Below are 24198 nucleotides of genomic sequence, written 5' to 3' on the forward strand. Positions count from 1 at the left end.
ATTTGGATGTGAAAAAGAGTATTCTGTATTAATAAGAAAACATATAACACTTATAGTTTAGGAAAGGATCACACATCAGGTGTTTCTGTTACTTGTAGATTTTGCCATAGATTTTGCACTACAACAGGTAAAATCAGCTGAGAAAATCTGCAGCAGGTCTGATGTGCTACATGCTCTGATTTTTTTTTTGTATTTTCTACTACATGGATATAGGGTTGTAAAAACCCCATTTACATATATTGTACTATACAGTAGTCTCAGATTTTTGGGATAGAAATCTATGCCACGGCTGCAGTGTGTGAATTTGTGACAAGGATTTGAAACGTGGAAGCTGAAAGCAATGTAATGAGATCTCACACTATGGAAGACCGATCATCCATATAAAGTCCAATCTTTCTATAAACTGGGTACATCGCTATCTTTTTACTCTTAAGAGAGGTGCACATATGCAGAACCCCAGTTGTCCCCTTGTTTTATTCTTCATCTTGCTCCTTTTCCCCACTATCCGATGTCTTTTACCCTTTGTAGACTAGGAACCAACACTCTTTTAAGTGTTACAAGAGGACATTAAGAGCTAATATGAGTTTGGTCAAACATATCCTCTCTGTACTGTTAGTACTTTGTATTTTTGTGCCAGTTGACTTATTTCTTGGATTATAGGTTTGTGGTTTACAGTTCATTTTCACTATTAAACATGAGTTTCATGCATATAAATCATTCTATTTTATACAGACACTTGAGTTTACATCATATTCGATCTGTCCTCACGATTTATTTTACTGTTTCCTCTACCTTTTCTTTCGTATCACACCCTGTCCTTCTCCCTTGTCTTCTCTCCTGTTGTGGTTACTGCTCAGAATCTTTACACCTGCAGGGTATGTACGGCATGTCAGGAAAGGATTCAAGCACCTCAAACACCCAAAGGAGCAGGGAGAGTCTCATTTCTTTTAACCACTCTCATTACAATGCATGGAGAACTCTCATTATACTGTGTAAATGACTCGCCACTTATCCTACACATCCAACCCATTGTTGTGAGATACATGATTATTCTGCAGAATTGTATTAATTTTTATGATACCATTTTATCATTCATTTGGGAACATTAAAAGGGCTTTCCACTACATTGTTATTGATGAGGTATCCTCAGTATTGATTCGGGTCTGACACCCGGCACTCCCACCAACCAGCTGGTGTCATCTCTAACAGCGACCGAATGTAGATAGTGTATAGAGAGGAGCTACATCACACTATTTGGTGACCACTGTCGAGTATTACAGGTCAGTTTCTATCATTAAATAAGAGTTGATCTGCAATGTCCAGCCAATAAACCGAGACATACAGTGTTTACATCTGGCTGCTGTTGGAAATCATAACAGCTGATAGAGTGGAGTGCTGGGTGTTGGCCCCCACTGATCCGATATTGAGCACTGATTATCACTTCATTGTGTATAATGTCTTTCGGAACTGAATGATGAATGCCACACAACTCCAGGAAAATTTAAGGGAGGTGAGAGGCACCCAAGTGTCACATCAGACCATTCGACTGCTAGATGACCTGAAAGGGTACCTGACCACACCACCAGGCACATGCATCGTCATCTTGCTGACCAAGGTACCAATAGGTCTCAGTGATGCTGTTCACTGATGAAAGTTGTTTGACGCTGAGCAGAAATAATGGTCGCCAACAATGCTGGAGATGTTGAGCGGGGGAATGTGCATCAGCCACTGTTGTCACCAGATGAGCCTTTGGTGGTGGTGCTGTTACAGTCTGCAGGTGTGTCAAGTAAATACAAAAGTGCCGTACACTTTTGAAACTGATATAGTAACAAGCCCCTACTAACATCATTAATCCAGTCATTGTACTTCTGCATAAACAACACAGTCCTAATATAATCTTCATGGACGACAGCGCTGTAGCTCATCAAGGTCGCATCATTAAGGAACGGCTGCTGAAGACCAGAGTACCTCAAATGGAGTAGCCTGCACTTTCTTCAGACCTGAATCCCATAGAAAACCTATGGGATTAGCTGAGTCGCCGTATAAAGGCTCATAACTGTCCCCCAGAACCTCAATGACCTGAGGGCCATCATTCAAGAAGAATGGGATACCATGCCTGATCAGACAAAATTGTCAACCTGTAATTGATGCTCAAGGCCACATGACAATTTATTGAGCCATTTACTTTTTTTGGGAAGGTGGGGAGGGGGTGTGGTATACCCACCACTGTTGTTAGCTTTGGTTTCAATACATTGTTTCAGATGAAAAATAATTCACCATGCTTCTACTTAAATGCCCTACTTTCATGATAAATTACCACTGTAGCGTGAACGTTTTACATAAATTTTACCCTGAAGCCAAATATCCCTAACTTTTTGTGATCAGTGTATAGTAAAAGGTAAGCTTTTCTGGGTATGTAAATGAGGAATGACCTATTTTGCTTTTATGTCTTGTATCTGGCCTTTTCACCAGTTTTCCCCCTCTGCACACTGTATCGTTTAATTTGAAATTGACTCTTGAGTTGATGGGAGGAAACTGAGCACTGTAATGTCTCCAATACAAAACATACAGATGCATTCCTGCTCCTCATTGCTTGGTTAGCATACACAGAGAAAAGCAGTAGTGCAAGGTCTCGCTGAAATTTTAGTTTATTTATAACACGGCCGAGTGATATCCAATGTTTTGTCAGCCAAATGTTATAATGTGGGGCAATGCCGACTTCCACTTTTTTTTCTCATGACAATTTGGCGTAAAAAAAAATATTACAGCATTTTGCAAGTACATCTGATTCGATGATACACATCCTTAAAAGTCTGTGGGTGGAAATCATCAGCCTGCATACGGATGTCAGTCCTATATACGTTGACACAGGCAATGGAGAAGATGGAGAGATTAAGTTCTCCATCTTCTCTTATGCTGTGCTCCGATTCCTGATTCCGAGTAGAGATTGATCCTTGGTATAAACATAATCTTGTGAGAGACTATACACCCATGTGAATGAGCCCTAACAGAAATTTTTCAGCAGTCCTGAGCAGTGTAGATGTGAATTGGAGTGAAGTGAAAGACTTGATAATGTGTGTAGCTTTATCTTTCTGTGTCTCCCTTTTCCTATTTTCTTACACCTCCTCCTCTCTCCAAAGAGTATAATAAATTGTGTAATCTGACACTTCACTGGGCAGGATTAGAGCAGGTTTTTTTTTTTTGAGTGAATGGTGAGTTCCGCAGGTGTGGTGGGGAGAGGCAGGGGAGAAAGAAGTGGGTCGGAAGAGACTGGCCGAGAGGAGAGACAGGGGAATTGCGGGGGGACAGGTGGATTAGTCGTGCTGCTGAATTTAGGATAGATTGTTGGGCAGCAGAAGTGGTAGAAAGGATGCCAGAGAGAAGGAGGTTGCAGTAGTCGAGGTGGCAGATGAAAAAGGTCGGTACCACTGTTTTTGCAGATTCATGGTCAAGGATTGTACTGATCTGGAAAATATTTTTGAGTTTGAGTCAGCAGGAGTTGGAAAGGACAGTAAACATGTGGGTCTGGGGAGAGTGAGCAGCCTTTGACTTTAATACATAGGTCTGGTGGAGTGGTAGAGTGAGATGGGGGAAAGATGATGAATTCTGTTTTGTCCATGTTCAGTTTTAGAAATTGAGCAGGAAAGAAAGATGACATGGTAGGTGGTTAGTAAGGAGGTGATATCAGATCCAGAGAGGTAGATCTGCGTATCATCAGCATAGAGATGATATTGAAAGCCATGGGACTCTATGAGCCTTTCCAGGCCGAAGGTGTACATGGAGAACAGCAGGGGTCCTAGAACTGAACCTTGGGGGGACACCGAAAGATAGAGGGTGAGATAAAGAGGTATTGCAAGAGAAGGAGAATTTGAAAAGCCAGTCCGTTAGATATGAAGTGATCCAGTATAGTGCCAAGTCTGTAATACTAATAGATGAGAGAATATGTACCAAGATGGCATGGTTCACAGTGTCAAAGGCAGAAGACCGGTCTAGCAGGAGGAGGACAGAGTAGTGTCGCTTAGCTTTGGTGGTTAGTAGGTCATTAGTGATTTTAGTTATGGCAATTTCGATTAAATGATGCAGTCGTAAGCCAGATTGTAACTGGTCAAAGAGGGAGCAGGAGGAGAGGTGGGGGGACAACTCGGACATGCAGTTTCAGTAGTTTTGAGGTGTAAAGGAAAAGTGATATGGGGAGATAGCTAGACACACAAGATTGGTCTGGTCAAGGGAGAGCTTTTTGAGGATGGGTGTAATTAAGGAATGTTTAAAACGTGAGTGGAAGATACCAGTTGTTAATGATAGGTTGAATAGATGGGTTATGTGACGGGTGTGTTACAGTTGACAGACAGTCTCGTGGTGTCCGGCTGTAGAAGATCGCAGTGTTTGGCTACACAAACTGCTACAAAAATTTGTGATAGATCGTGGATGGGGGTTAGAAGTGGCTGTAGACATGTGTTGTAGAGAGCCAGGATTTGGAGAGATATCAACAGCAATGAGGAGAAGCAGAGAGTGTTAGAAGGTGCGAGAAGTAGAGGGTATGAGTTGGCCGTGTGTCTGGAGAAACAGGATTTTATGTGGAGGTGAGATGGATTGGGAAGATGGAGGGAGAGATGACCAGTTCCTTACTAGGTGTAGAAATTAGGGGGGTTAAGCCTAGGTCACACGTAGCGACGCAGTATCGATCACGACGACGATCTGACCTTATCAGGATCGCTGCTGCATCGTTACATGGTCTCTGATGAGCTGTCAAACAGGCAGATCTCACCAGTGACCAGCCCCCAGCCAGCAGCGATGCGTGGAAGCGATGCTGCACTTGGTAACTAAGGTAAATATCGGGTAACCAAGCAAAGTGCTTCGCTTGGTTAACCGATATTTACCTTGGTTACCAGCGCACACCGCTTAGCGCTGGCTCCCTGCATTCGTAGCCAGAGTACACATTGAGTTAATAAGCAAACCGCTTTGCTTAAAGTTACCCGATGTGTACCTTGGCTACGTGTGCAGGGAGCAGGGAGCCAGCTTCAAGAAGCTGCGGACGCTGGTAACGAAGGTAAATATCGGGACACCAAGCCTTTGCTTGGTTACCCGATGTTTACCTGGGTTACCAGCGTCTGCAGAAGCCGGCTCCCTGCTCCCTGCACATTCAGTTTGTTGCTCTCTCGCTGTCACACACAGCGATGTGTGCTTCACAGCGGGAGAGCAATGCCCAAAAAATGGTCCAGGACATTCAGCAACAACCGGCGACCTCACAGCAGGGGCCAGGTCGTTGATGGATGTCACACACAGCGACATCACTAGCAAGGTCGCTGCTACGTCACAGAAAATGGTGACTTAGCAGCGACGTCGCTGTCGTTGTGTGTGACATGACCATTAGTACTAAGTGAAGTATTATAGGGGTGACAGTGTAAAGAAACAGAAACATTGTTTACAGTGTCTATGTATCCAGATACCTTTTTAGGTCCCTTCCAGTTTGATGGTTGACTCTCATGTGTGAAACAATGACAGACATTCTGCTCTCCTAATCTCACTGCAGATATGTGCTTGATTACAAATTGCACAGAGTAGGTCAAACCTAAATGTGATTACATACACTTCTTTAAGCTGGGTTCACACTAAGCGACAGCGACAACGACGTCGCTGTTACGTCACCATTTTCTGTGACATAACAGCGACCTTGTAAGTCGCTGTTATGATCGCTGCTTAGCTGTCAAACACAGCGACGCAGCAGCGATCATAACGTCGCTGTGCTACATGTGCAGAGAGCAGGGAGCCGCGCTTAGCGCTGGCTCCTTGCTTTCCTAGGTACAGTACACATCGGGTTAATTAACCCGATGTGTACTGCAGCTACATGTCACAGTGCAGAGAGCAGGGAGCCGCGCACACTGCTTAGCACTGGCTCCTTGCTCTCCTAGCTACAGTACACATAGGGTTAATTACCCGATGCGTACTGCAGCTACATGTGCAGAGAGCAGGAGCCGGCACTAGCAGCAAGAGCGGCGGAGGCTGGTAACGAAGGTAAATATCGGGTAACCAGGGAAAGGTCTTCCCTTGGTTACCCGATGTTTACGCTGGTTACAGCTTTCCGCAGCTGCCAGACGCCGGCTCCTGCTCCCTGCTCGCTTCATTTCGTCGCTCTCTCGCTGTCACACACAGCGATGTCTGTGTGTCACAGCGGGAGAGTGACGACCAAAAAATGAAGCTGGACATTCAGCAACGACCGGCGACCTCACAGCAGGGGCCAGGTCGTTGCTGGATGTCACACACAGCGACAGCGACGGGACGTCGCTGCAACGTCACAGAAAATGGTGACGTAGCAGCGACGTCGTTGTCGTTGTCGCTGTGTGTGACACCAGCTTTAGCTTTTATGTCTGATTATAACTGATTGCTCTCAGTGAGAGAAACACAATTATAATCTTGTAGTTCTGATACCTTTTTATTGGTTAATAAAAATAAATTAAATGATGTTACAAAGCAAGCTTTCGAGACTTGAAAGTTTGCTTTGTAGCATCCTTTATTTTATTTTCTTTAGCCATTAAAAGGTATCAGAACTAAAAGATCTTATTTACATCTTGTTTACCAGTATAAGGCTATGTTCACACACTGCGTTTTTTACCTGCGTTTTCTTTTTCGCTCCTAATTGGGAGACCCAGACAGTGGGTGTATAGCTACTGCCCTCTGGAGGCCGCACAAAGAACTACACTTAAAAGTGTAAGGCCCCTCCCCTTCTGGCTATACACCCTCCCGTAGGAGTACAGATTCCTCAGTTTTAGCTTTGTGCGCAAGGAGGTCAGACACGCACGCATAGCTCCATTGTTTTTAGTCAGCAGCAGCTGCTGACTATATCGGATGGAAGAAAAGAGGACACATATAGTGTCCCCAGCATGCTCCCTTCTCACCCCACTGTATGTCGGAGGTGTTTGTAAGGTTGAGGTACCCATTGCGGGTACGGCGGCAGGAGCCCACATGCTGATTCCTTCCCCATCCCTTTTTACAGGGCTCTGGGTGAAGTGGGATTTACCGGTCTCCAGGCACTGAGACCGTGCTCCATCTACAGCCCCTGGAGAAGATGCTGGATGGAGCGGAGTACATCAGGGACATGGCCCTGCATCCTCAAGGTACTCTGTGTCCCCGTGCAGGCGCTCACACCGCAGCTTGCTGGGTGTTGTAGTGCGCCGGGGGACATCAGCGCTACGGCGCTTGTGCCAGGCCTCATTCAGCTTCGCTGAAGCAGGCACACTAGCGGGAAACGGTCGCGCCGGCCGCTGGGACTGCGGCGCGGCTGGCACTTGTGGTGCGCCGGGGACTTCAGCGCGGCCCGCGCTTTTACGGCGGCCGCGCTGATAACTCGAGTCCCCGGCTTTTGCGGCCTGCTTCCGTTCGTTCCCGCCCCCGGACCTGCCAGTCAGGAGAGGGGCGGGACGCTGGCCACGTCTAGGAACGGTCATGCCGGCCGCTGGGACTGCGGCGCGGCTGACACTTGTGGTGCGCCGGGGACTTCAGCGCGGCCCGCGCTTTTACGGCGGCCGCGCTGATAACTCGAGTCCCCGGCTTTTGCGGCCTGCTTCCGTTCGTTCCCGCCCCCAGACCTGCCAGTCAGGAGAGGGGCGGGACGCTGGCCAGTGCATCAGCGCTGAGGGCTGGAGTCGTTTTTACATACTCCAGCCCTCACATTCGGCACAGAGGGGACACTGTTCCCGCACTTTTGTTTGGGAACTCCCACGGACCGCCCCTCTCCACAGACGCCGGCAGCCATTCCTGCTGACACGCTGAGCTGCAGAGGGGAGCCGGGGAGACCCAGACAGGGAATCTGCAGGCTAGGCCTGTACTTCAGGCCACGGACACTGTGCAATCATTGCCCCCTGGTCCCCCTCAGCTCCAAGCTCCGGGACGGGCATATACACCTCAGGGTGAAGACTCTGACTCGGACGATGGCCCCGGGCAGCCTAAGCGGGCTCGCTATGACGGGCCTTCACATTCATCTCAATGGTCAGAATCCCAGCGAGATGAATCTATGGGTGATGAGGCGGACGTAACTGATCAGGATTCTGATCCTGGGACCGCTCTCAATCTAGATACACCAGATGGTGACGCCATAGTTAATGATCTTATATTTAACATCAATAAGATGTTAAATATTTCCCCACCAGCTCCTCTTGTGGAGGAGTCAGCTTCGCAGCACGAGAGAATCCATTTCAGATACCCAAAGCGTACTTTAAGCACTTTTCTGGACCACGCTGACTTTAGAGACGCAATCCAGAAACCCCACGCTTATCCTGAAAGGCGTTTTCCTAAACGGCTTAAAGATACACGCTATCCTTTTCCCCCTGAGGTGGTCAAGGGTTGGACCCAGTGTCCAAAAGTGGATCCTCCAATTTCCAGGCTTGCAGCTAGATCCTTGGTTGCAGTTGAAGATGGAGCGGCACTTAAAGATGCCACTGACAGGCAGATGGAGCTCTGGCTGAAATCCATCTATGAAGCGATTGGAGCGTCATTAGCGCCTTCTTTTGCGGCCGTATGGGCACTCCAAGCTATCTCAGCCGGGCTTGCGCGAGTTGACTCCGTCACACGTGCATGTGCCCCGCAGGTAGCACCATTGACCTCGCAAATGGCGGCATTCGCGTCGTACGCGATTAATGCTGTTCTTGACGCTACAAGCCGCACGGCAGTGGCGTCAGCCAACTCCGTTGTTTTGCGTAGGGCCCTGTGGTTGAGACATTGGAAAGCAGATTCTCATTCCAAGAAGTGCTTAACCAATTTGCCTTTTTCTCGTGACCGATTGTTTGGAGAGCGTTTGGATGAAATCATCAAACACTCCAAGGGTAAGGACTCATCCTTACCGCAACACAGACAAAACAAACCCCAACAAAGGAAGGGTCAGTCTGGTTATCGGTCCTTTCGAGGACCGGGCAGGTCCCAATTCGCCTCGTCAAAAAAGACTCAAAAGGACCAGAGACGCTCAGATTCTTGGAGATCTCAGTCACGCCCAAAAAGGACAGCCGGAGGAACCGTTGCCAAGACGGCGTCCTCCTGACTTGCGGTCTCCGATTCCCACACCCGCGGTCGGTGGGAGGCTTTCCCACTTTGGCGACATCTGGCTGTCACACGTCAAAGACCGTTGGGTGAGGGATATTCTGTCTCACGGGTACAGGATAGAGTTCAGTTCTCGTCCGCCAACTCGTTTCTTCAGAACTTCTCCACCACCAGACCGAGCCGATGCTCTGTTGCAGGCGGTGGCCGCTCTAAAGGCGGAAGGAGTGGTGACCTCCGTCCCGCTTCAGGAACAAGGTCACGGTTTTTACTCCAATCTGTTTGTGGTCCCAAAAAAGGACGGATCGTATCGGCCCGTCCTGGATCTAAAGTTGCTCAACAGACACGTAAAAGTCAGGAGGTTCCGGATGGAATCCCTACGCTCCGTCATAGCCTCAATGTCTCAAGGAGATTTTCTAGCATCAATAGATATCAAGGATGCGTATCTCCACGTGCCGATCGCACCAGAGCATCAGCGTTTCCTACGCTTCGTCATACACGACGAACACCTACAGTTCGTAGCGTTACCTTTCGGTCTGGCAACAGCCCCCCGGGTCTTCACCAAGGTCATGGCAGCAGTTGTAGCTGTTCTGCACTCGCAGGGTCACTCGGTCATCCCGTATCTAGACGACCTGCTTATAAAGGCACCCTCTCAAGAGGCATGCCAACACAGTCTGAAGGTGGCACTAGACACTCTCCAGAGTTTCGGGTGGATTATCAACTTTCCAAAGTCTCATCTAACCCCGACCCAATCTCTGACTTATCTTGGCATGGAGTTTCATACTCTATCAGCGATAGTGAAGCTTCCACTGGACAAGCAGTGCTCGCTACGGACTGGAGTGCAATCTCTCCTTCAGAGCCAGTCGCACTCACTGAGGCGCCTCATGCATTTCCTAGGAAAGATGGTAGCAGCAATGGAGGCAGTCCCGTTCGCGCAGTTTCATCTGCGCCCTCTACAATGGGACATTCTACGCCAATGGGACGGGAAATCGACGTCCCTCGACAGGACTGTCTCCCTCTCTCAGACTGCCAAGGACTCTCTCCGTTGGTGGCTTCTCCCCAACTCATTGTCACAGGGAAAGTCGTTCCTTCCCCCGTCCTGGGCAGTGGTCACGACGGATGCGAGCCTATCAGGGTGGGGAGCGGTGTATCTCCACCACAGGGCTCAGGGGATGTGGACTCTGGAAGAGTCCACCCTGCAGATCAATGTTCTGGAAATCAGAGCAATCTATTTTGCCCTGCGAGCCTTCCAACAATGGCTGGAAGGCAAGCAGATTCGGATTCAGTCGGACAATTCTACGGCGGTGGCTTACATCAACCACCAAGGGGGAACACGCAGTCGCCAAGCTTTTCAAGAAGTCCAACGGATTTTGACGTGGGTGGAAAGCAGAGCGTCCACCATCTCCGCAGTTCACATCCCAGGCGTGGAAAACTGGGAAGCAGACTTTCTCAGTCGCCAGGGCATGGACGCAGGAGAATGGTCACTTCACCCGGATGTGTTTCAGCAGATCTGTTGCCGCTGGGGGACGCCGGACGTCGATCTGATGGCGTCACGGCACAACAACAAGGTCCCAGTTTTCATGGCACGGTCTCACGATCACCGAGCACTGGCGGCAGACGCCTTGGTTCAGGATTGGTCGCAATTCCGACTCCCCTATGTGTTCCCACCTCTAGCATTGTTACCCAGAGTTCTCCGGAAAATCAGGTCCGACTGCCATCGAGCCATACTCGTCGCTCCAGATTGGCCAAGAAGGTCGTGGTACCCGGATCTGTGGCATCTCACGGTAGGCCAACCGTGGACACTACCAGACCGTCCAGATTTGCTGTCTCAAGGGCCGTTTTTCCATCTGAATTCTGCGGCCCTGAACCTGACTGTGTGGCCATTGAGTCCTGGATCCTAGCGGCCTCAGGTTTATCTCAGGAGGTTATTGCCACAATGAGACAGGCTAGAAAACCATCCTCAGCTAAGATCTATCACAGAACGTGGAAGATATTCTTAGCGTGGTGCTTGGCTCAAGGGTTTTCTCCCTGGCCATTTGCATTGCCAATTTTTCTTTCCTTCCTGCAGTCTGGGTTGGAAAAAGGTTTGTCGCTTAGCTCTCTTAAGGGTCAAGTCTCCGCGCTATCCGTATTCTTTCAGAAGCGCTTGGCACAGCTTTCTAAAGTACGCACGTTTCTCCAAGGAGTTTGTCATATTGTTCCTCCTTACAGACGGCCATTGGAACCCTGGGATCTGAACAAGGTTCTCATTGCTCTCCAGAAGCCGCCTTTCGAGCCTTTGAAAGAGGTTCCCCTTTCTCGGCTTTCACAAAAGGTAGTTTTTCTTGTGGCGGTCACGTCTCTTCGAAGAGTGTCCGAGCTAGCGGCGTTATCTTGCAAATCTCCCTTCCTGGTGTTTCACCAAGACAAGGTAGTACTGCGTCCAATTCCAGAGTTTTCTCCCAAGGTGGTTTCTTCCTTTCATCTCAATCAGGATATCACCTTACCATCTTTGTGTCCGCATCCAGTTCACCAATTTGAAAAGGGTTTACATCTGTTGGACCTGGTGAGAGCACTCAGGATTTACATTTCTCGCACGGCGGCTCTACGCCGTTCGGATGCGCTCTTTGTCCTAGTCGCTGGTCAGCATAAGGGATCGCAAGCTTCCAAATCCACCCTGGCGCGGTGGATCAAGGAACCAATTCTTCACACATACCGTTCTGCTGGGCTTCCGATTCCATCTGGACTGAAGGCCCATTCTACCAGAGCCGTGGGTGCGTCCTGGGCATTACGGCATCAGGCTACGGCTCAGCAAGTGTGCCAGGCGGCTACCTGGTCGAGTCTGCACACGTTTACCAAACACTATCAAGTGCATACCTACGCTTCGGCAGATGCCAGCCTAGGTAGACAGGTCCTTCAGGCGGCGGTGGCCCACCTGTAGGAAGAGGCTGTCTGACAGCCCGTTCATGTGGTATCTTTTTACCCACCCAGGGACTGCTTTTGGATGTCCCACTGTCTGGGTCTCCCAATTAGGAGCGAAAAAGAAGAAGGGAATTTTGTTTACTTACCGTAAATTCCTTTTCTTCTAGCTCCAATTGGGAGACCCAGCACCCGCCCTATTTGTTCTTAGGGTTTCGTTTTTTCGGGTGCACATGTTGTTCATGTTGTTTCTTAAGTTCTCCGATCGTGTTATCGGATTGAATTTGTTTTTGAAACTGTTATTGGCTTTCCTCCTTCTTGCTTTGGTACTAAAACTGAGGAATCTGTACTCCTACGGGAGGGTGTATAGCCAGAAGGGGAGGGGCCTTACACTTTTAAGTGTAGTTCTTTGTGCGGCCTCCAGAGGGCAGTAGCTATACACCCACTGTCTGGGTCTCCCAATTGGAGCTAGAAGAAAAGGAATTTACGGTAAGTAAACAAAATTCCCTTCTTTGGTGCGTTTTTGCTGCAGAAATTTCTTGAGAAATTCTTGTAACCTTTCTGCAGACATTCCCCAGCAAAACCTATGGCAAAAAGTATTAGCTGTGCGCACACTGCGTTTTTTTCTTAAGGAAATTCTTTCAGTAGATTTTCTTAAGAAAAAGAATGTGCATGTCACTTCTTTTCTGCAGCTAACTGCGTTTTTCACTCCATTGACTGTAATGTAATCATGAAATCAGGCAGGGAATAATGCAGGTAGCAAGTTATGTGCGTTTCATTGCGTTTTCCTGCGTTATTCCCGCGTTATTTCACGGTTTTCTGGACATAATGTTCATCACTACCCTGCATTTTGCAGGGAAGTGATGTCATTATGACAGGAAGAGAAAGCGGAGCAGAGAGTAAACACACACACAGATCACACTCAATCCCTGAAAGCTGCACGGAAGCACTTCCGTGTGACCTCCGTCGGGTGCCCGTGCAGTCTGTGTCACGCTCCCTGCCAGCCCCACGGCTGCTCACATTGCAGTGTCAGCAACTTCTCACAATGCACTGCGGGCAGCCGCGGGGATGACGAGCGCTGCTGTCAGGAGGTTAGATGAGATCATTACCTGCTGTGACGATCTCCTGCACTCCTGACGTCAACGCTGTCACTGCCTTCCATTGCCCGCCGCGTTCTCATGTCACGTCTCGCGGGCGGCCCGAGACTGTGACTAGCGGTGACCTCACGGGCTCCTGTGATTCTTCGCTGTGAACGTGGTGGGCATAGAAGTGAGTGACAGCGCTGACGTCAGAAGTGCAGGAGATCGTCACAGCAGGTAATGATCTCATCTAACCTCCTTAAGTCAGCGCTCGTCATCCCCTGCAGTGACCTGGGCTGACCTATTGATGTTAGCTCAGGTCACTGCACTACTCTCCCAGCCAATGGGGAACATTCTGTTCTTCATTGACTGGGACATCGACTATGGTATGGATCGTCGTGGGACCCCCTTATTGGATTACGCCGGACCCGGATTTGATTGTTCTTTTCAATAAAATGGTGAAAGAGGGAATGTTTTGGGGAGTGTTTTTTCAAATAAAACTTTTTTTTGTCTATTTTTTATTTCTTACTGACTGGGTTGGTGATGTCAGGTATCTGATAGACGCGTGACATCACTAACCCCAGGGTTTGATGCCAGGTGACATTACACATCTGGTATCAACCCCATTTATTACCCCGTTTGCCACTGCACCAGGGCAACGGGATGAGTTGGGGCAAAGCGCCAGGATTGGCACGTCTAATGGATGCGCCACTTCTGGGGCGGCTGTGGCCTGCTATTTTTAGGCTGGGGAGTGTCCAATAACGGTGGACCTCCCTAGTCTGAGAATACCAGACCACAGCTGTCCGCTTTACCTTGGCTGGTGATACAATTTGGGGGGACCCCACGTTTTTTGTTTTAAATCATTTATTTAATGTAAAATAACAGCGTCGGGTGCCCTGTGTTTTGTATTATCAGCCAAGGTAAAGCTGCCAGCTGTGGTTTGAAGGCTGCAGCTGTCTGCTTTACCCTAGCTGGCTACAAAAGATATGGGTGATCCCATGTCGGTTTTTGTTTTTTTTTTTAATTTTTTTTTAATTCATCTATCCATCTTTCTATCTATCCATCTATCTATGTGTCTATCTATCTGTCTATCCATCTATCTATTTATCTATCTATCTATTAGCTATATTATTTATCCCTGTTAAAGCATTAAAAAACGCAGGGACCAACCTGCAAAAAGCGCACCAAAAATGCGGTAAAAACGCATGCGTTTTTCGGTGCATTATTGGTGCGTTTTTTTAACGCAGGTGCGCTAATCCTTCACTCTCAAGAAATTTTTTAAGAAAAATCATTTTTCTAGTGTGAACATAGCCTTAATTTGATTAACCCTCTAAATAAAGATTGATTAACAACAAAAAAATACTAATGGGAATGTTAAAGTAAATTTACAAGTGTACAACACAAACCCCTTTAAAAATCGGTTTTATAGATAATATTAAAATCGCCCAGGTGAATAAACCCAAAAACTTAAACAAATCAATAAATAATGGGGAGGTCACAATGAACAGGGGTAGCCGAATCCATAATGCAAATAGACAGAAGTCAGAATGGTATAATCAATATACACATCTACACTCCAGTGACCCTAATATGTCACAGTGTCTGGCTCTGCCTATCAATGTAGGGTATTACACCCGAACGTAGCTGGGCGCCCCCGTTCCTCATCGGCTATCCCTCACTCTCCCTAGAAAACCCTACCAACAAAAATTAATACTGTACCTAATGAACTCACATATAACAGGAATTATAATAATACACTTTAAATAAGATCAATACCTTATACAATAACAAATTAGGTACATATGCTCAAACACCTGTTGCCACAATAAGCTCACAGCATGTTAATACACATGATAAAAAATAATAAAGGTACTTCCCTGGTAGCTACCATATATGATGCTAGAATCTTCCTTCTTACTTTCATTCCCCTGGGCCTCCTGATAATCCGATGACGGGCGGGGAAGCGCGTCGAGGTTATGCACATAGCATCAGCGTGAGGTAAGTACCTTTATTATTTTTTATCATATGTATTAACATGCTGTGAGCTTATTGTGGCAACAGGTGTTTGAGCATATGTACCTAATTTGTTATTGTATAAGGTATTGATCTTATTTACAGTGGATTATTATAATTCCTGTTATATGTGAGTTCATTAGGTACAGTTTAATTATTGTTGGTAGGGTTTTCTAAAGCCTGCTTTACATGTTACGATTTCGCATACGATATCGTATGCGATCGTAACCGCCCCCATCGTATGTGCGGCACGTTCAATTTTGTTGAATGTGCCGCACAAATGATTAACCCCCGTCACACGTACTTACCCGTCCATACGACCTCGATGTGGGCGGCGAACGTCCACTTCCTGGAGTGGGAGGGACGTTCGGCGTCACATTGACGTCACGCGGCAGACGGTCAATAGAAGCGGAGGGGCGGAGATGAGCGGGACGTAAACATTCCGCCCACCTCCTTCCTTCCGCATTGCTGGCCGGGAGATCTGTTCATCGTTCCCGGGGTGTCACACACTGCAATGTGCGCTACCCCGGGTACGATGAACAACCTGACGTTCAATTCATGAGGAATGAACGACGTGCGTGCGATGAACGTTTTACCGTTCATTCGCAATCGCACGTAGCTGTTACACACTACAATGTACCTTATGATGCCGGATGTGCGTCACTTACGACGTGACCCCGCCGACACATCGTAAGATATATTGTGTGTAAAGCGGGCTTTAGGAGAGTGAGGGATAGCAGACTAGGAACGGGGGCGCCCAGCTACGTTCGGGCGCCATACCCTCCGTTGATAGGCAGAGCCAGACACTGTGAAATATTAGGGTCACTGGAGTGTAGATGTGTATATTGGATTATTATACCATTCTGACTTCTGTCTATTTGCATTATGGATTCGGCTACCCATGTTCTTTGTGACCTCCCCATTATTTATTGATTTGTTTAAGTTTTTGGGTTTATTCACCTGGGCGATTTTAATATTATCTATAAAACCGATTTTTAAAGGGGTTTGTGTTGTACACTTGTAAATTTACCCTCTAAATAATTCAATACACAGCTATTATGTCAAGACTGCTGGCAACAAAATTGGGTACACCCCTATGTGAAAATGGCCAAAGTGTCAATATCTTGTGTGGCCACAAATGTTTTCAAGCACTGCCTTAACTCTTTTGGGCATGATGTTCACTAGAGCTTCACAGAAATCACTGGAATCCTCTTCCATCCTCCATGACAACATCATGTAACTGGTGGATGTTAGAGACCTTGCGCTCCTCCACCTTCAATTTGAAGATGCCCCATAGATGCTCAATAAGATTTAGATTTGGAGACATGTTTGGCCAATCCAATTTGGAGACATGTTTGGCTACTGTACTGCAGCTCAGTTTCAGGGTGATCTTGACATAGTCTAGGCCATCTTTATATAAATTAACAATTTTGTTTCAGATCTTTGGAGAATTTTTTGCCATGAGGTGCCATATTGAACTTCCAGTGACCAGTATGAGAGAGTGTGTGGGAGCGATAACATCAAATTTAACACACCAACTCCCCATTCACACCTGAGACCTTATAACGCTAATGAGTCACATGACATCAAGGAGTGAAAATGGCTTATTTTCACTTAGGGGTGTACTGACCTTTTTTTTTCTGCCAGCGGTTTAGAAATTAATGGCTGTTTGTTTTCTTATTTAGAGTGCACACCAAATTTACAGTATTATACAAGCTATACAGTGACTACTTTACATTGTAGCAATGTGTCATTTCTTCAGTGTTGTCCCATGAAAAGTTATAATAAGATATTTTCAAAAATGAGGGGTGTACTGACTTTTGTGATATACAATAGATGTTAACAGCTCATTTAAATATAAGAAAATATGGAAATCTCTGTAATTAAACAGTGGATTGCAGATATTACAATATCATGTTATCCAGCTTTCTTTGACCTGCATGCCCATATAGACGGCTTAGGAGGTTTGATCATACTGACAGAGCCTTTAAAAAACAGTTTTAAAACGTACAGGATTATGTAACAGAAAAATTCTACAAAAAATTATTTTAGAAAATATAATAAACAAATACTGACACTTATAATGCCAGGATACGTGATACAATAGCCGAGGATTAATTTTAAATGATTAGTTCTGTTTGAATAATCTATTTACCGTTTAACGCATTAGTTGATGGAGACTTTGACAAAAAATGTAACACTTAACACCTATGTGTAGCCTCAATTAAAAAAATAACATGCCCTCATAAAAATGTAAATGACACCCATCATTTTACGCTAGTGCATCTAGTTCATGTCTGAAAAAAAAATATTTTCATGTCTAGTCTGATCCAAATATGGCTTCAAATTTACAGCGACAACTAAAGACAGTTGTTCATGTTGTTTAGGTTTTATACATGCCACTTATCCCAAGTAATAATATGGTTGACCAGAATATTGTCGCTCAGTAGCAACAAATTGGATGACTGAAACCCAGAACATGTTAATAAGCTAATGCTAAGGGAATGTTAAAAGACACCAATGGAAACAGCCAGAACAGATCAAGGAAAGGTGGAAAGAATACACAGAGAATCTTTACAAGAAAAAACTGAGACTGGAAATGATAGCGAACCGAACATCTTTAAAGATGAAGTTTTTGCTGCTTCTGTCAAAAAACAAAGCACCTGGATGTGACAATATTCCAATAGCACTAATAAAGTCTTCTAAAGCAGCAGTTGATGTCATCACATGCTTGTGTGAACAGATACGGACAACTGGTAAATGGCCCAAGGACTTGATAAATTGGTTTATTGCTATTCCGAAGAAGGGAGATGCTACCGACTGTGAAAATAATCAAACTATTGTGCTCATACCTCATGCCAGTAAAATACTAGTTAATATCCTACAGAGACGGTTACAGCTTTAGGGCAGAGTCACACTTGCATATGACTCGCACAAGTGCAATGTGAGAAAATCTTGTATTGCACTCGGTCCCATGTAAGACAATACTGCAGCTCAGATCTGCGAGTTTTTCCTCCGCCCTAATCGGACAGAGGAAAAAATCACAGCATGCTGCGATTGTCTGTGAGAGCCGTATCACTCACACCCATTGAAGTGTATGGGTGTGAGAGAAACATCGGACTGCAGTCGGATGTTATGCAAGTGCAGTGCGATATACGCACAGGCTGGCGATGGAGGAAATGGGGAGATTAACCCCTCCCTCTTCTCTGCAGCGTCCGCCCTCAGCTTCGCAGCTGTGACCCGATTGCAAGACCGGGTCACAGTCGCATGACCCTTGGCTCAAGCTCGCAGTAGAGCCTGAGCCGAGGGTCATTAGCATATCGCATCTCTTGCTCTTGCATCGGATGCCATACGCTAATGTGACTCCAGCCTTACTTTGACTAAGAGCTGCCAGGTGAAGAAGCCAGGATTCAGAAAAGGCAGAGGAACAAGAGATGTAATTGCTGAGATTAGATGGAAAATGGAAAAGGGTCAAACAATACAAGGCAATGTATTTCTGCTTCATTGACTACAGCAAAGCCTTGTGTGGATCACCAGAAACTTTGGAATACTGTGAAGGATATGGGTGTGCTGAACTGTCTGATCAGACTCATTAGGAACCTTTACATTAACCAAGAAGCAACAATCCAAACAGAACATGGTGAGATGGCATGGTTCAAAGTAGATTGAGGCGTCCGACAAGGCTGCATTCTGTCACCATTTTTCTTTAATTTCTATGCAGAAGCTATTATTAGGAAGGCTGGACTTGCCAAAAAAGAAGGAATCAAAATTGCTGGACAAATCATCCACAACGTTAAATACGTAGACAATACAACATTGATAGCAACAAACATAGATGGAATAAAGGACTTATTACAGAGTGTAAAGATTGAAAGCTCAAATATAGGACTCCTACTCAATACAAACAGATATTGCCTACTGCGAGGTATGACCCGGACACATTTCAGATGGACGGCACCAAATTGGAAGTTGTAAAGGTCTTCAACCTACGCGGATCACTGAGGATGCCCTGACAACACCATAAGTCAATAGGAGAATAGCTTTGGGCAAATCAACAATGAAGTCACTGGACAAGGTCTTCAAATTGAGAAACATTTCACTGGCAACATAGACACTGCTCGTACATAGTCTGGTTTTTAGTAATATATGGATCTGAAAGATGGTTTATTATGAAACAAGACAGAAGAAGAATCAACGCCTTTGAAATGTGGTGCTAGACAAAGATGTTATCAATACCATGGATGCAAGAAGAACAAACAAATCAGTTTTGTAATAAATCAAGCCAGACATTTCATTTGACGCAAGGATCGCCAAGCTACAACTTGCCTACTTTGGACACATACAAAGAGAGCAATCACTGAGAAGGACATAATAGTCGGAATAATAGAAGGAAAAAGGCAAAGAGGAAGACCAGCAACCCGATACTACCAAGATAACAATGGAGAAGACCCTGGTGGACCTATTTAGACTTGCACAAGATCAATCTTGCTACAGAGCATTCATCCATCAAATCAACATTGCTCGAGATCGAGCTAAAGGTCATTAAATACTAAAGCAATAATGCAGTAGTACTAATAGTTGTATGCAAATGAGGTTGTGGGATTTTAAATGTGTACCTCTATGTATACTTATTAGAATAAAATGTGTCATCTGTGCCAGGTACTTGTTTTGATACTTTCACTTACTAAAGCCTTTTGATATTTAGTTGTCTTTGTCCAAAAACATACAGGCCTGAAGTTATTTATCAGTTTACACCAGCTTTTGACACGAACCAAGCCCCTAAAAGTTAGAATTTTGCCCTTTTTTTGCATCAGGACTAGTATAAGGCTATGTTCACACAGGGCTTTTTTAGTGGGTGGGGTTTTTTTTTGTTTTTTTACCAAAACCTGATTTTGTGGTGAAGTCTCCTGGTGGTTTTCTGCGTTTTTTTGTATGGTTTTTGCCCAGGCTTTTATGTCGTTTTTACATCGTTTTTTATAGTGGTTCTTTGGACTTCTGTGGTGTAGGTACCAAGTCCAGACCCACGGTGGTTCAAAAGTACCTGAGTGCCAGGCCCGGGTCAGGATTGACCTGGATCTGGCACTCTGGTAATAAAAAAAAAAAGGAAAAAGAAAAAGAAATTAAAGCAAGCACCCTATACTTTACCAGTCTCTGGCGTCGCTGTACTGGCTCGGTATATGCTACAGTGCATGGGCTCCTTCCTCCTATGATGTCATTTCAACGTGCCTCTATTACATGATAGGGGCGTGTTCTAAATGCAGCCTGACGTTTCCAGACGGAATAAACATAATTTTTTTAAGTCCACGTGGTTCTGGAGTTGTTTATAATAGAAGTGGGTGTCTGGGGGGTAAGACCCCCAGATGGGTGATGCGGGGGGGGGGTTTGGGGGGGCAGCTTCCCTTGCAAAATTATTGTGGAAGGGAGAAAACATTGCCAAGCCCACCAACCAAGCCGGTCACGCCCACTAACCCAGCTAGTTACACCCACTAACCTGAAAGAAGCCCGTACATTCTAGACTTAACTGCACCTGCTCCCGTGGCCCCTCCTGCTTCCAGGGCCGCTCATTAGCCTCATGAATATTCACTGCTTTGCCAGCCCACCGGCGTCTGTGATTGGTTGCAGTCAGACATGTCACCAGCCTGTGAGACAGCATCTGACTGCAACCAATTATAGACACAGTCTGCGGGTCGATCATACAGTAAAAAAAAATAAAATGACTTAGGGTCCCTCCATATTATGATACCCAGCAGAGATAAAGCATACGGCTACAGGCTGCAGCGCCCATGTGCTTTTCTTGGCTGTGTATCAAAATAACAGGGACCCCATGCTGTTTTTTATTATTTAAATAATTAAAAAAAAACAGTATGCGGTCCCCCCAATTTTGATACCTAGCCAAGGTAAAGCCTGACAGCTGGGGGCTGGTATTTTCTGGCTGGGGAGAACCAGCCTAAAAGTAGCAGCCAGCAGCCGCCCAGGATTGTTGCATTCATTAGATGCAACAATCCCAGCTTTTTACCCAGCTCTTCCCGATTGTCCTGGTGCGGTGGTAATAGCTGCTACTAAGCCCTAGATTAGTAATAAAGAAAAAAAGCCAGAGAAAATCCAGCTCTTAAAAAAAAATAATAAAAAAAAATAAATAGGCAGGTTATGATTAAGAGGCATGTACCCTTGAAACACGTAAACCATAATGGGGTATATTTTTACTACCCATCTCTTTGTCTTTTGTATATGTGATATTTTTTATATAATAAAAGCCTATCCTTTTTTGAAGAGCAGGATTTTCTCTGGATTTTTTTTTCTCTATTACTGGAACCTTTTTATCCGTTGCACTCAAGGGAACAGGTCAGCTGCACTTTTTTCTTTGCATTCCAGATTAGTATTGGCAGGCGTCTTAGACCCCCCCTCCCCCATAACTAATCTGTCTAATCTGGAATAAGGAGTGTAAAGTAATAAACTTAAAACACCGAAAAAATCCTTTTATTATTTTGTATTTGATTAGAAAAAAAAAAAATCCAAAAATAAACACCCTATTTCACCACTTTATTAACTCCAAAACACCCCTGCAGGTCTGACATAATCTACACGAGGTCCCGCGACAACAATAAGAGAACAATAAACATAAGTTTACAATCTATATTTGCTTCCTTTTGTGGATTTCCACCTCACATTGAGCTGACCACAGAGGCAAACATAATGTGGTGCTTGGGACTACATATAATTTGTGTAGCATGGAACAGGTGATTGGGGTTGTTATCTACACTTGGTTTGGTAGATCTCTGTAAGTTTATGAATTGAACCTCTGAGATTCTCCCTTCTCCCGACAAGTGTTTGAAATGTGCTGAACTCTGCTTGAAGTGCATGCACCATACATTTCTTTATTTACACTGCTTTGCATGGTCGGCATGGTTTAAACATGAAGAGCAGCTAGGTTTTGTGAAATGTCATGCCATCCTGTCTTGTAGAAATTACTTACATTTCCAGAAATTAGATGATCCTTGTTATAAGATTAGCAGCGTGCACAACGAGTGTATGTCCCTCAGTTAAAGATGCCCTCCCATCTATACATTTTTTTTATTAAATGTGTGTTGATATGCATGTGATGTAGTGTGAGTGTATTAATATACCCACTATCCGGTGTCCAGCGCTGATCTTCTCTGCTTCTCAGTGACTAGCCAGCTCATTCTATGCATGAGCAAGAAATCTTTTTTACAATTGTCAATTGTTTTCATTGATTAACAGAGAAAAACGGCACTTGACACTGAAGTGAGCAGCGGTAGGGGAGAGCAGTGTATTCATACACTGACACTAGATTACATGCAAATCTGTTCATTTAATGAAAAAAATATTAATGAGATTAAGTTGCAGCTAAATCATTTTTATATGTATCATTATTATCTTAGGACATGGTGTTGGCAATTTGTATGGCATAAATTGTGTGTATCAGGTCATATTTAGATGTGGTGGACAATTAACTTCAAACAGCACAATACATTTAAAGGGATTTTCTACTGCAGAATTGAGGGAATGTTTCCGATATATAAAGTGTTTTTTTTATTCACCACCCGAGTGGTATCACTAATGCATGTTCCCTGTCCGTAGTAAAATACCAGCCGCCGTCTTCGGCTATTCTCGGCTCCACTCCAGTTGTCTTCTGTGAGTTGTGACCTGCCGGATCACTCCAGTGTTTGCTGAGCAAGCCGGTATTCACTTCTCTGGATAAGCCTGAACGAAGCTCTCGTAGACTTATATTGAGAGCTGGTGACCATTAGCTCTGACATCCAGCCAGTCAGGAGCTTTTGTCATAAGATGGCAGAACGGGACTGGAGCAGCACCTGGCAGAGCAGAAGATGCCCTCTGGTAATTATTTTACTATGGGCAGGGAACATGCATTGGTGATATAAATTCAGGTGTGAAATAAAGTTAAAGTACCTTTCTGGTGTTGCTTTATAGCACTTTTTGTACAGTGGCCATTAGGGGACTTATTTTACGGAGACAAGTTTTTACAGATCTGCTAAATAAATCCTGTGCCGCCCTGGAGGGGCAGCCGTCTTATGACAGCAAAGATGCTCCTCTTAAGGTCCAGTCACACTAAGCAACTTACCAGCGATCCCAACAACGATAGGGATCGCTGGTAAGTTGCTAGGAGGTTGCTGGTGAGCTGTCACACTGCGACGCTCCAGCGATCCCACCAGCAACCTGACCTGGCAGGGATCGCTGGAGCGTGGCTACACGAGTTGCTGGTGAGCTCACCAGCAACCAGTGACCAGCCCCCAGTCTCCTAGTTACAGCACACATCAGGTTAATTAACCCGATGTGTGCTGCAGCTAAATGTGCACAGAGCAGGGAGCAGCGCACAATGCTTAGTGCTGGCTCCTTGCTCTCCTAGTTACAGCACACATCGGGTTAATTACCTGATGTGTGCTGCAGCTACATGTGCACAGAGCTGGAGCCGGCAGCACAGGCAGTGAGAGCGGAGGAGGCTGGTATCAAAGGTAAATATCGGGTAACCAAGGACAGGGCTTCTTGGTTACCCGATGTTTACATTAGTTACCAGCCTCAGCAGAAGCCGGCTCCTGCTGCCTGCACATTTAGTTGTTGCTGTCTCGCTGTCACACACAGCGATCTGTGCTTCACAGCAGGACAGCAACAACTAAAAAATGGCCCAGGACATTCAGCAACAACCAACGACCTCACAGCAGGGGCCAGGTTGTTGCTGGATGTCACACACAGCAACATCGCTAGCAACGTCACAAAAGTTGTTCGTTACCAGCGATGTTGCTAGCGATGTTGCTTAGTGTGACGGGGCCTTTAGTGTCGGCATCTGAGGAACCTCCCATCTTGGTTGTTTACCCTTTTATTTTCCACCAACAAAAGTGACCACTGAGTGATCACATGAAACCTTTTCAATCAGGTTTCTGAAAGACCCCTTATTTGTCAGTACTGGAGAACTAGAATAGACCCCAGGACTGTCTGTACATAAAATCTGCCCTACATCCTATGTCATACTGACAAAGAGCATAAAGTATCATCATATAGTTGTGTGGTAATACATTATAAATATAGAATAAACATGTAAAAAGAATCTCTTAGAAAAAAGTAAAAAATAAAAATTGTGAAAAAAGTGATTAGCACAAAAATGACTTTTCTTGTGTATCCAGTGCATAAAAGCTAAACTTACTAGAAA

The 24198-nt window shown here is 45.4% G+C and overlaps 1 protein-coding gene across 3 annotated transcripts in view; it reads left to right on the forward strand.

Annotated features, from left to right (window-relative positions):
* The window catches only part of PPP6R2 (protein phosphatase 6 regulatory subunit 2), a 203590-nt gene that overhangs the window by 173826 nt on the left and 5566 nt on the right, over positions 1–24198 (forward strand). For 2 of the 3 annotated variants that reach the window (XM_075345413.1, XM_075345415.1), the window contains one exon: positions 858–875. The exons of the other annotated variant lie outside the window; for it this stretch is intronic. In XM_075345413.1, the coding sequence (XP_075201528.1) occupies positions 858–875 (18 nt within the window). The remainder of the gene's footprint in view (positions 1–857; positions 876–24198) is intronic. 3 annotated transcript variants of the gene reach the window in all.

The sequence above is a fragment of the Anomaloglossus baeobatrachus genome, chromosome 4 (genome assembly GCF_048569485.1).
Source record: "Anomaloglossus baeobatrachus isolate aAnoBae1 chromosome 4, aAnoBae1.hap1, whole genome shotgun sequence".
In the NCBI taxonomy this organism is placed as follows: domain Eukaryota; kingdom Metazoa; phylum Chordata; class Amphibia; order Anura; family Aromobatidae; genus Anomaloglossus; species Anomaloglossus baeobatrachus.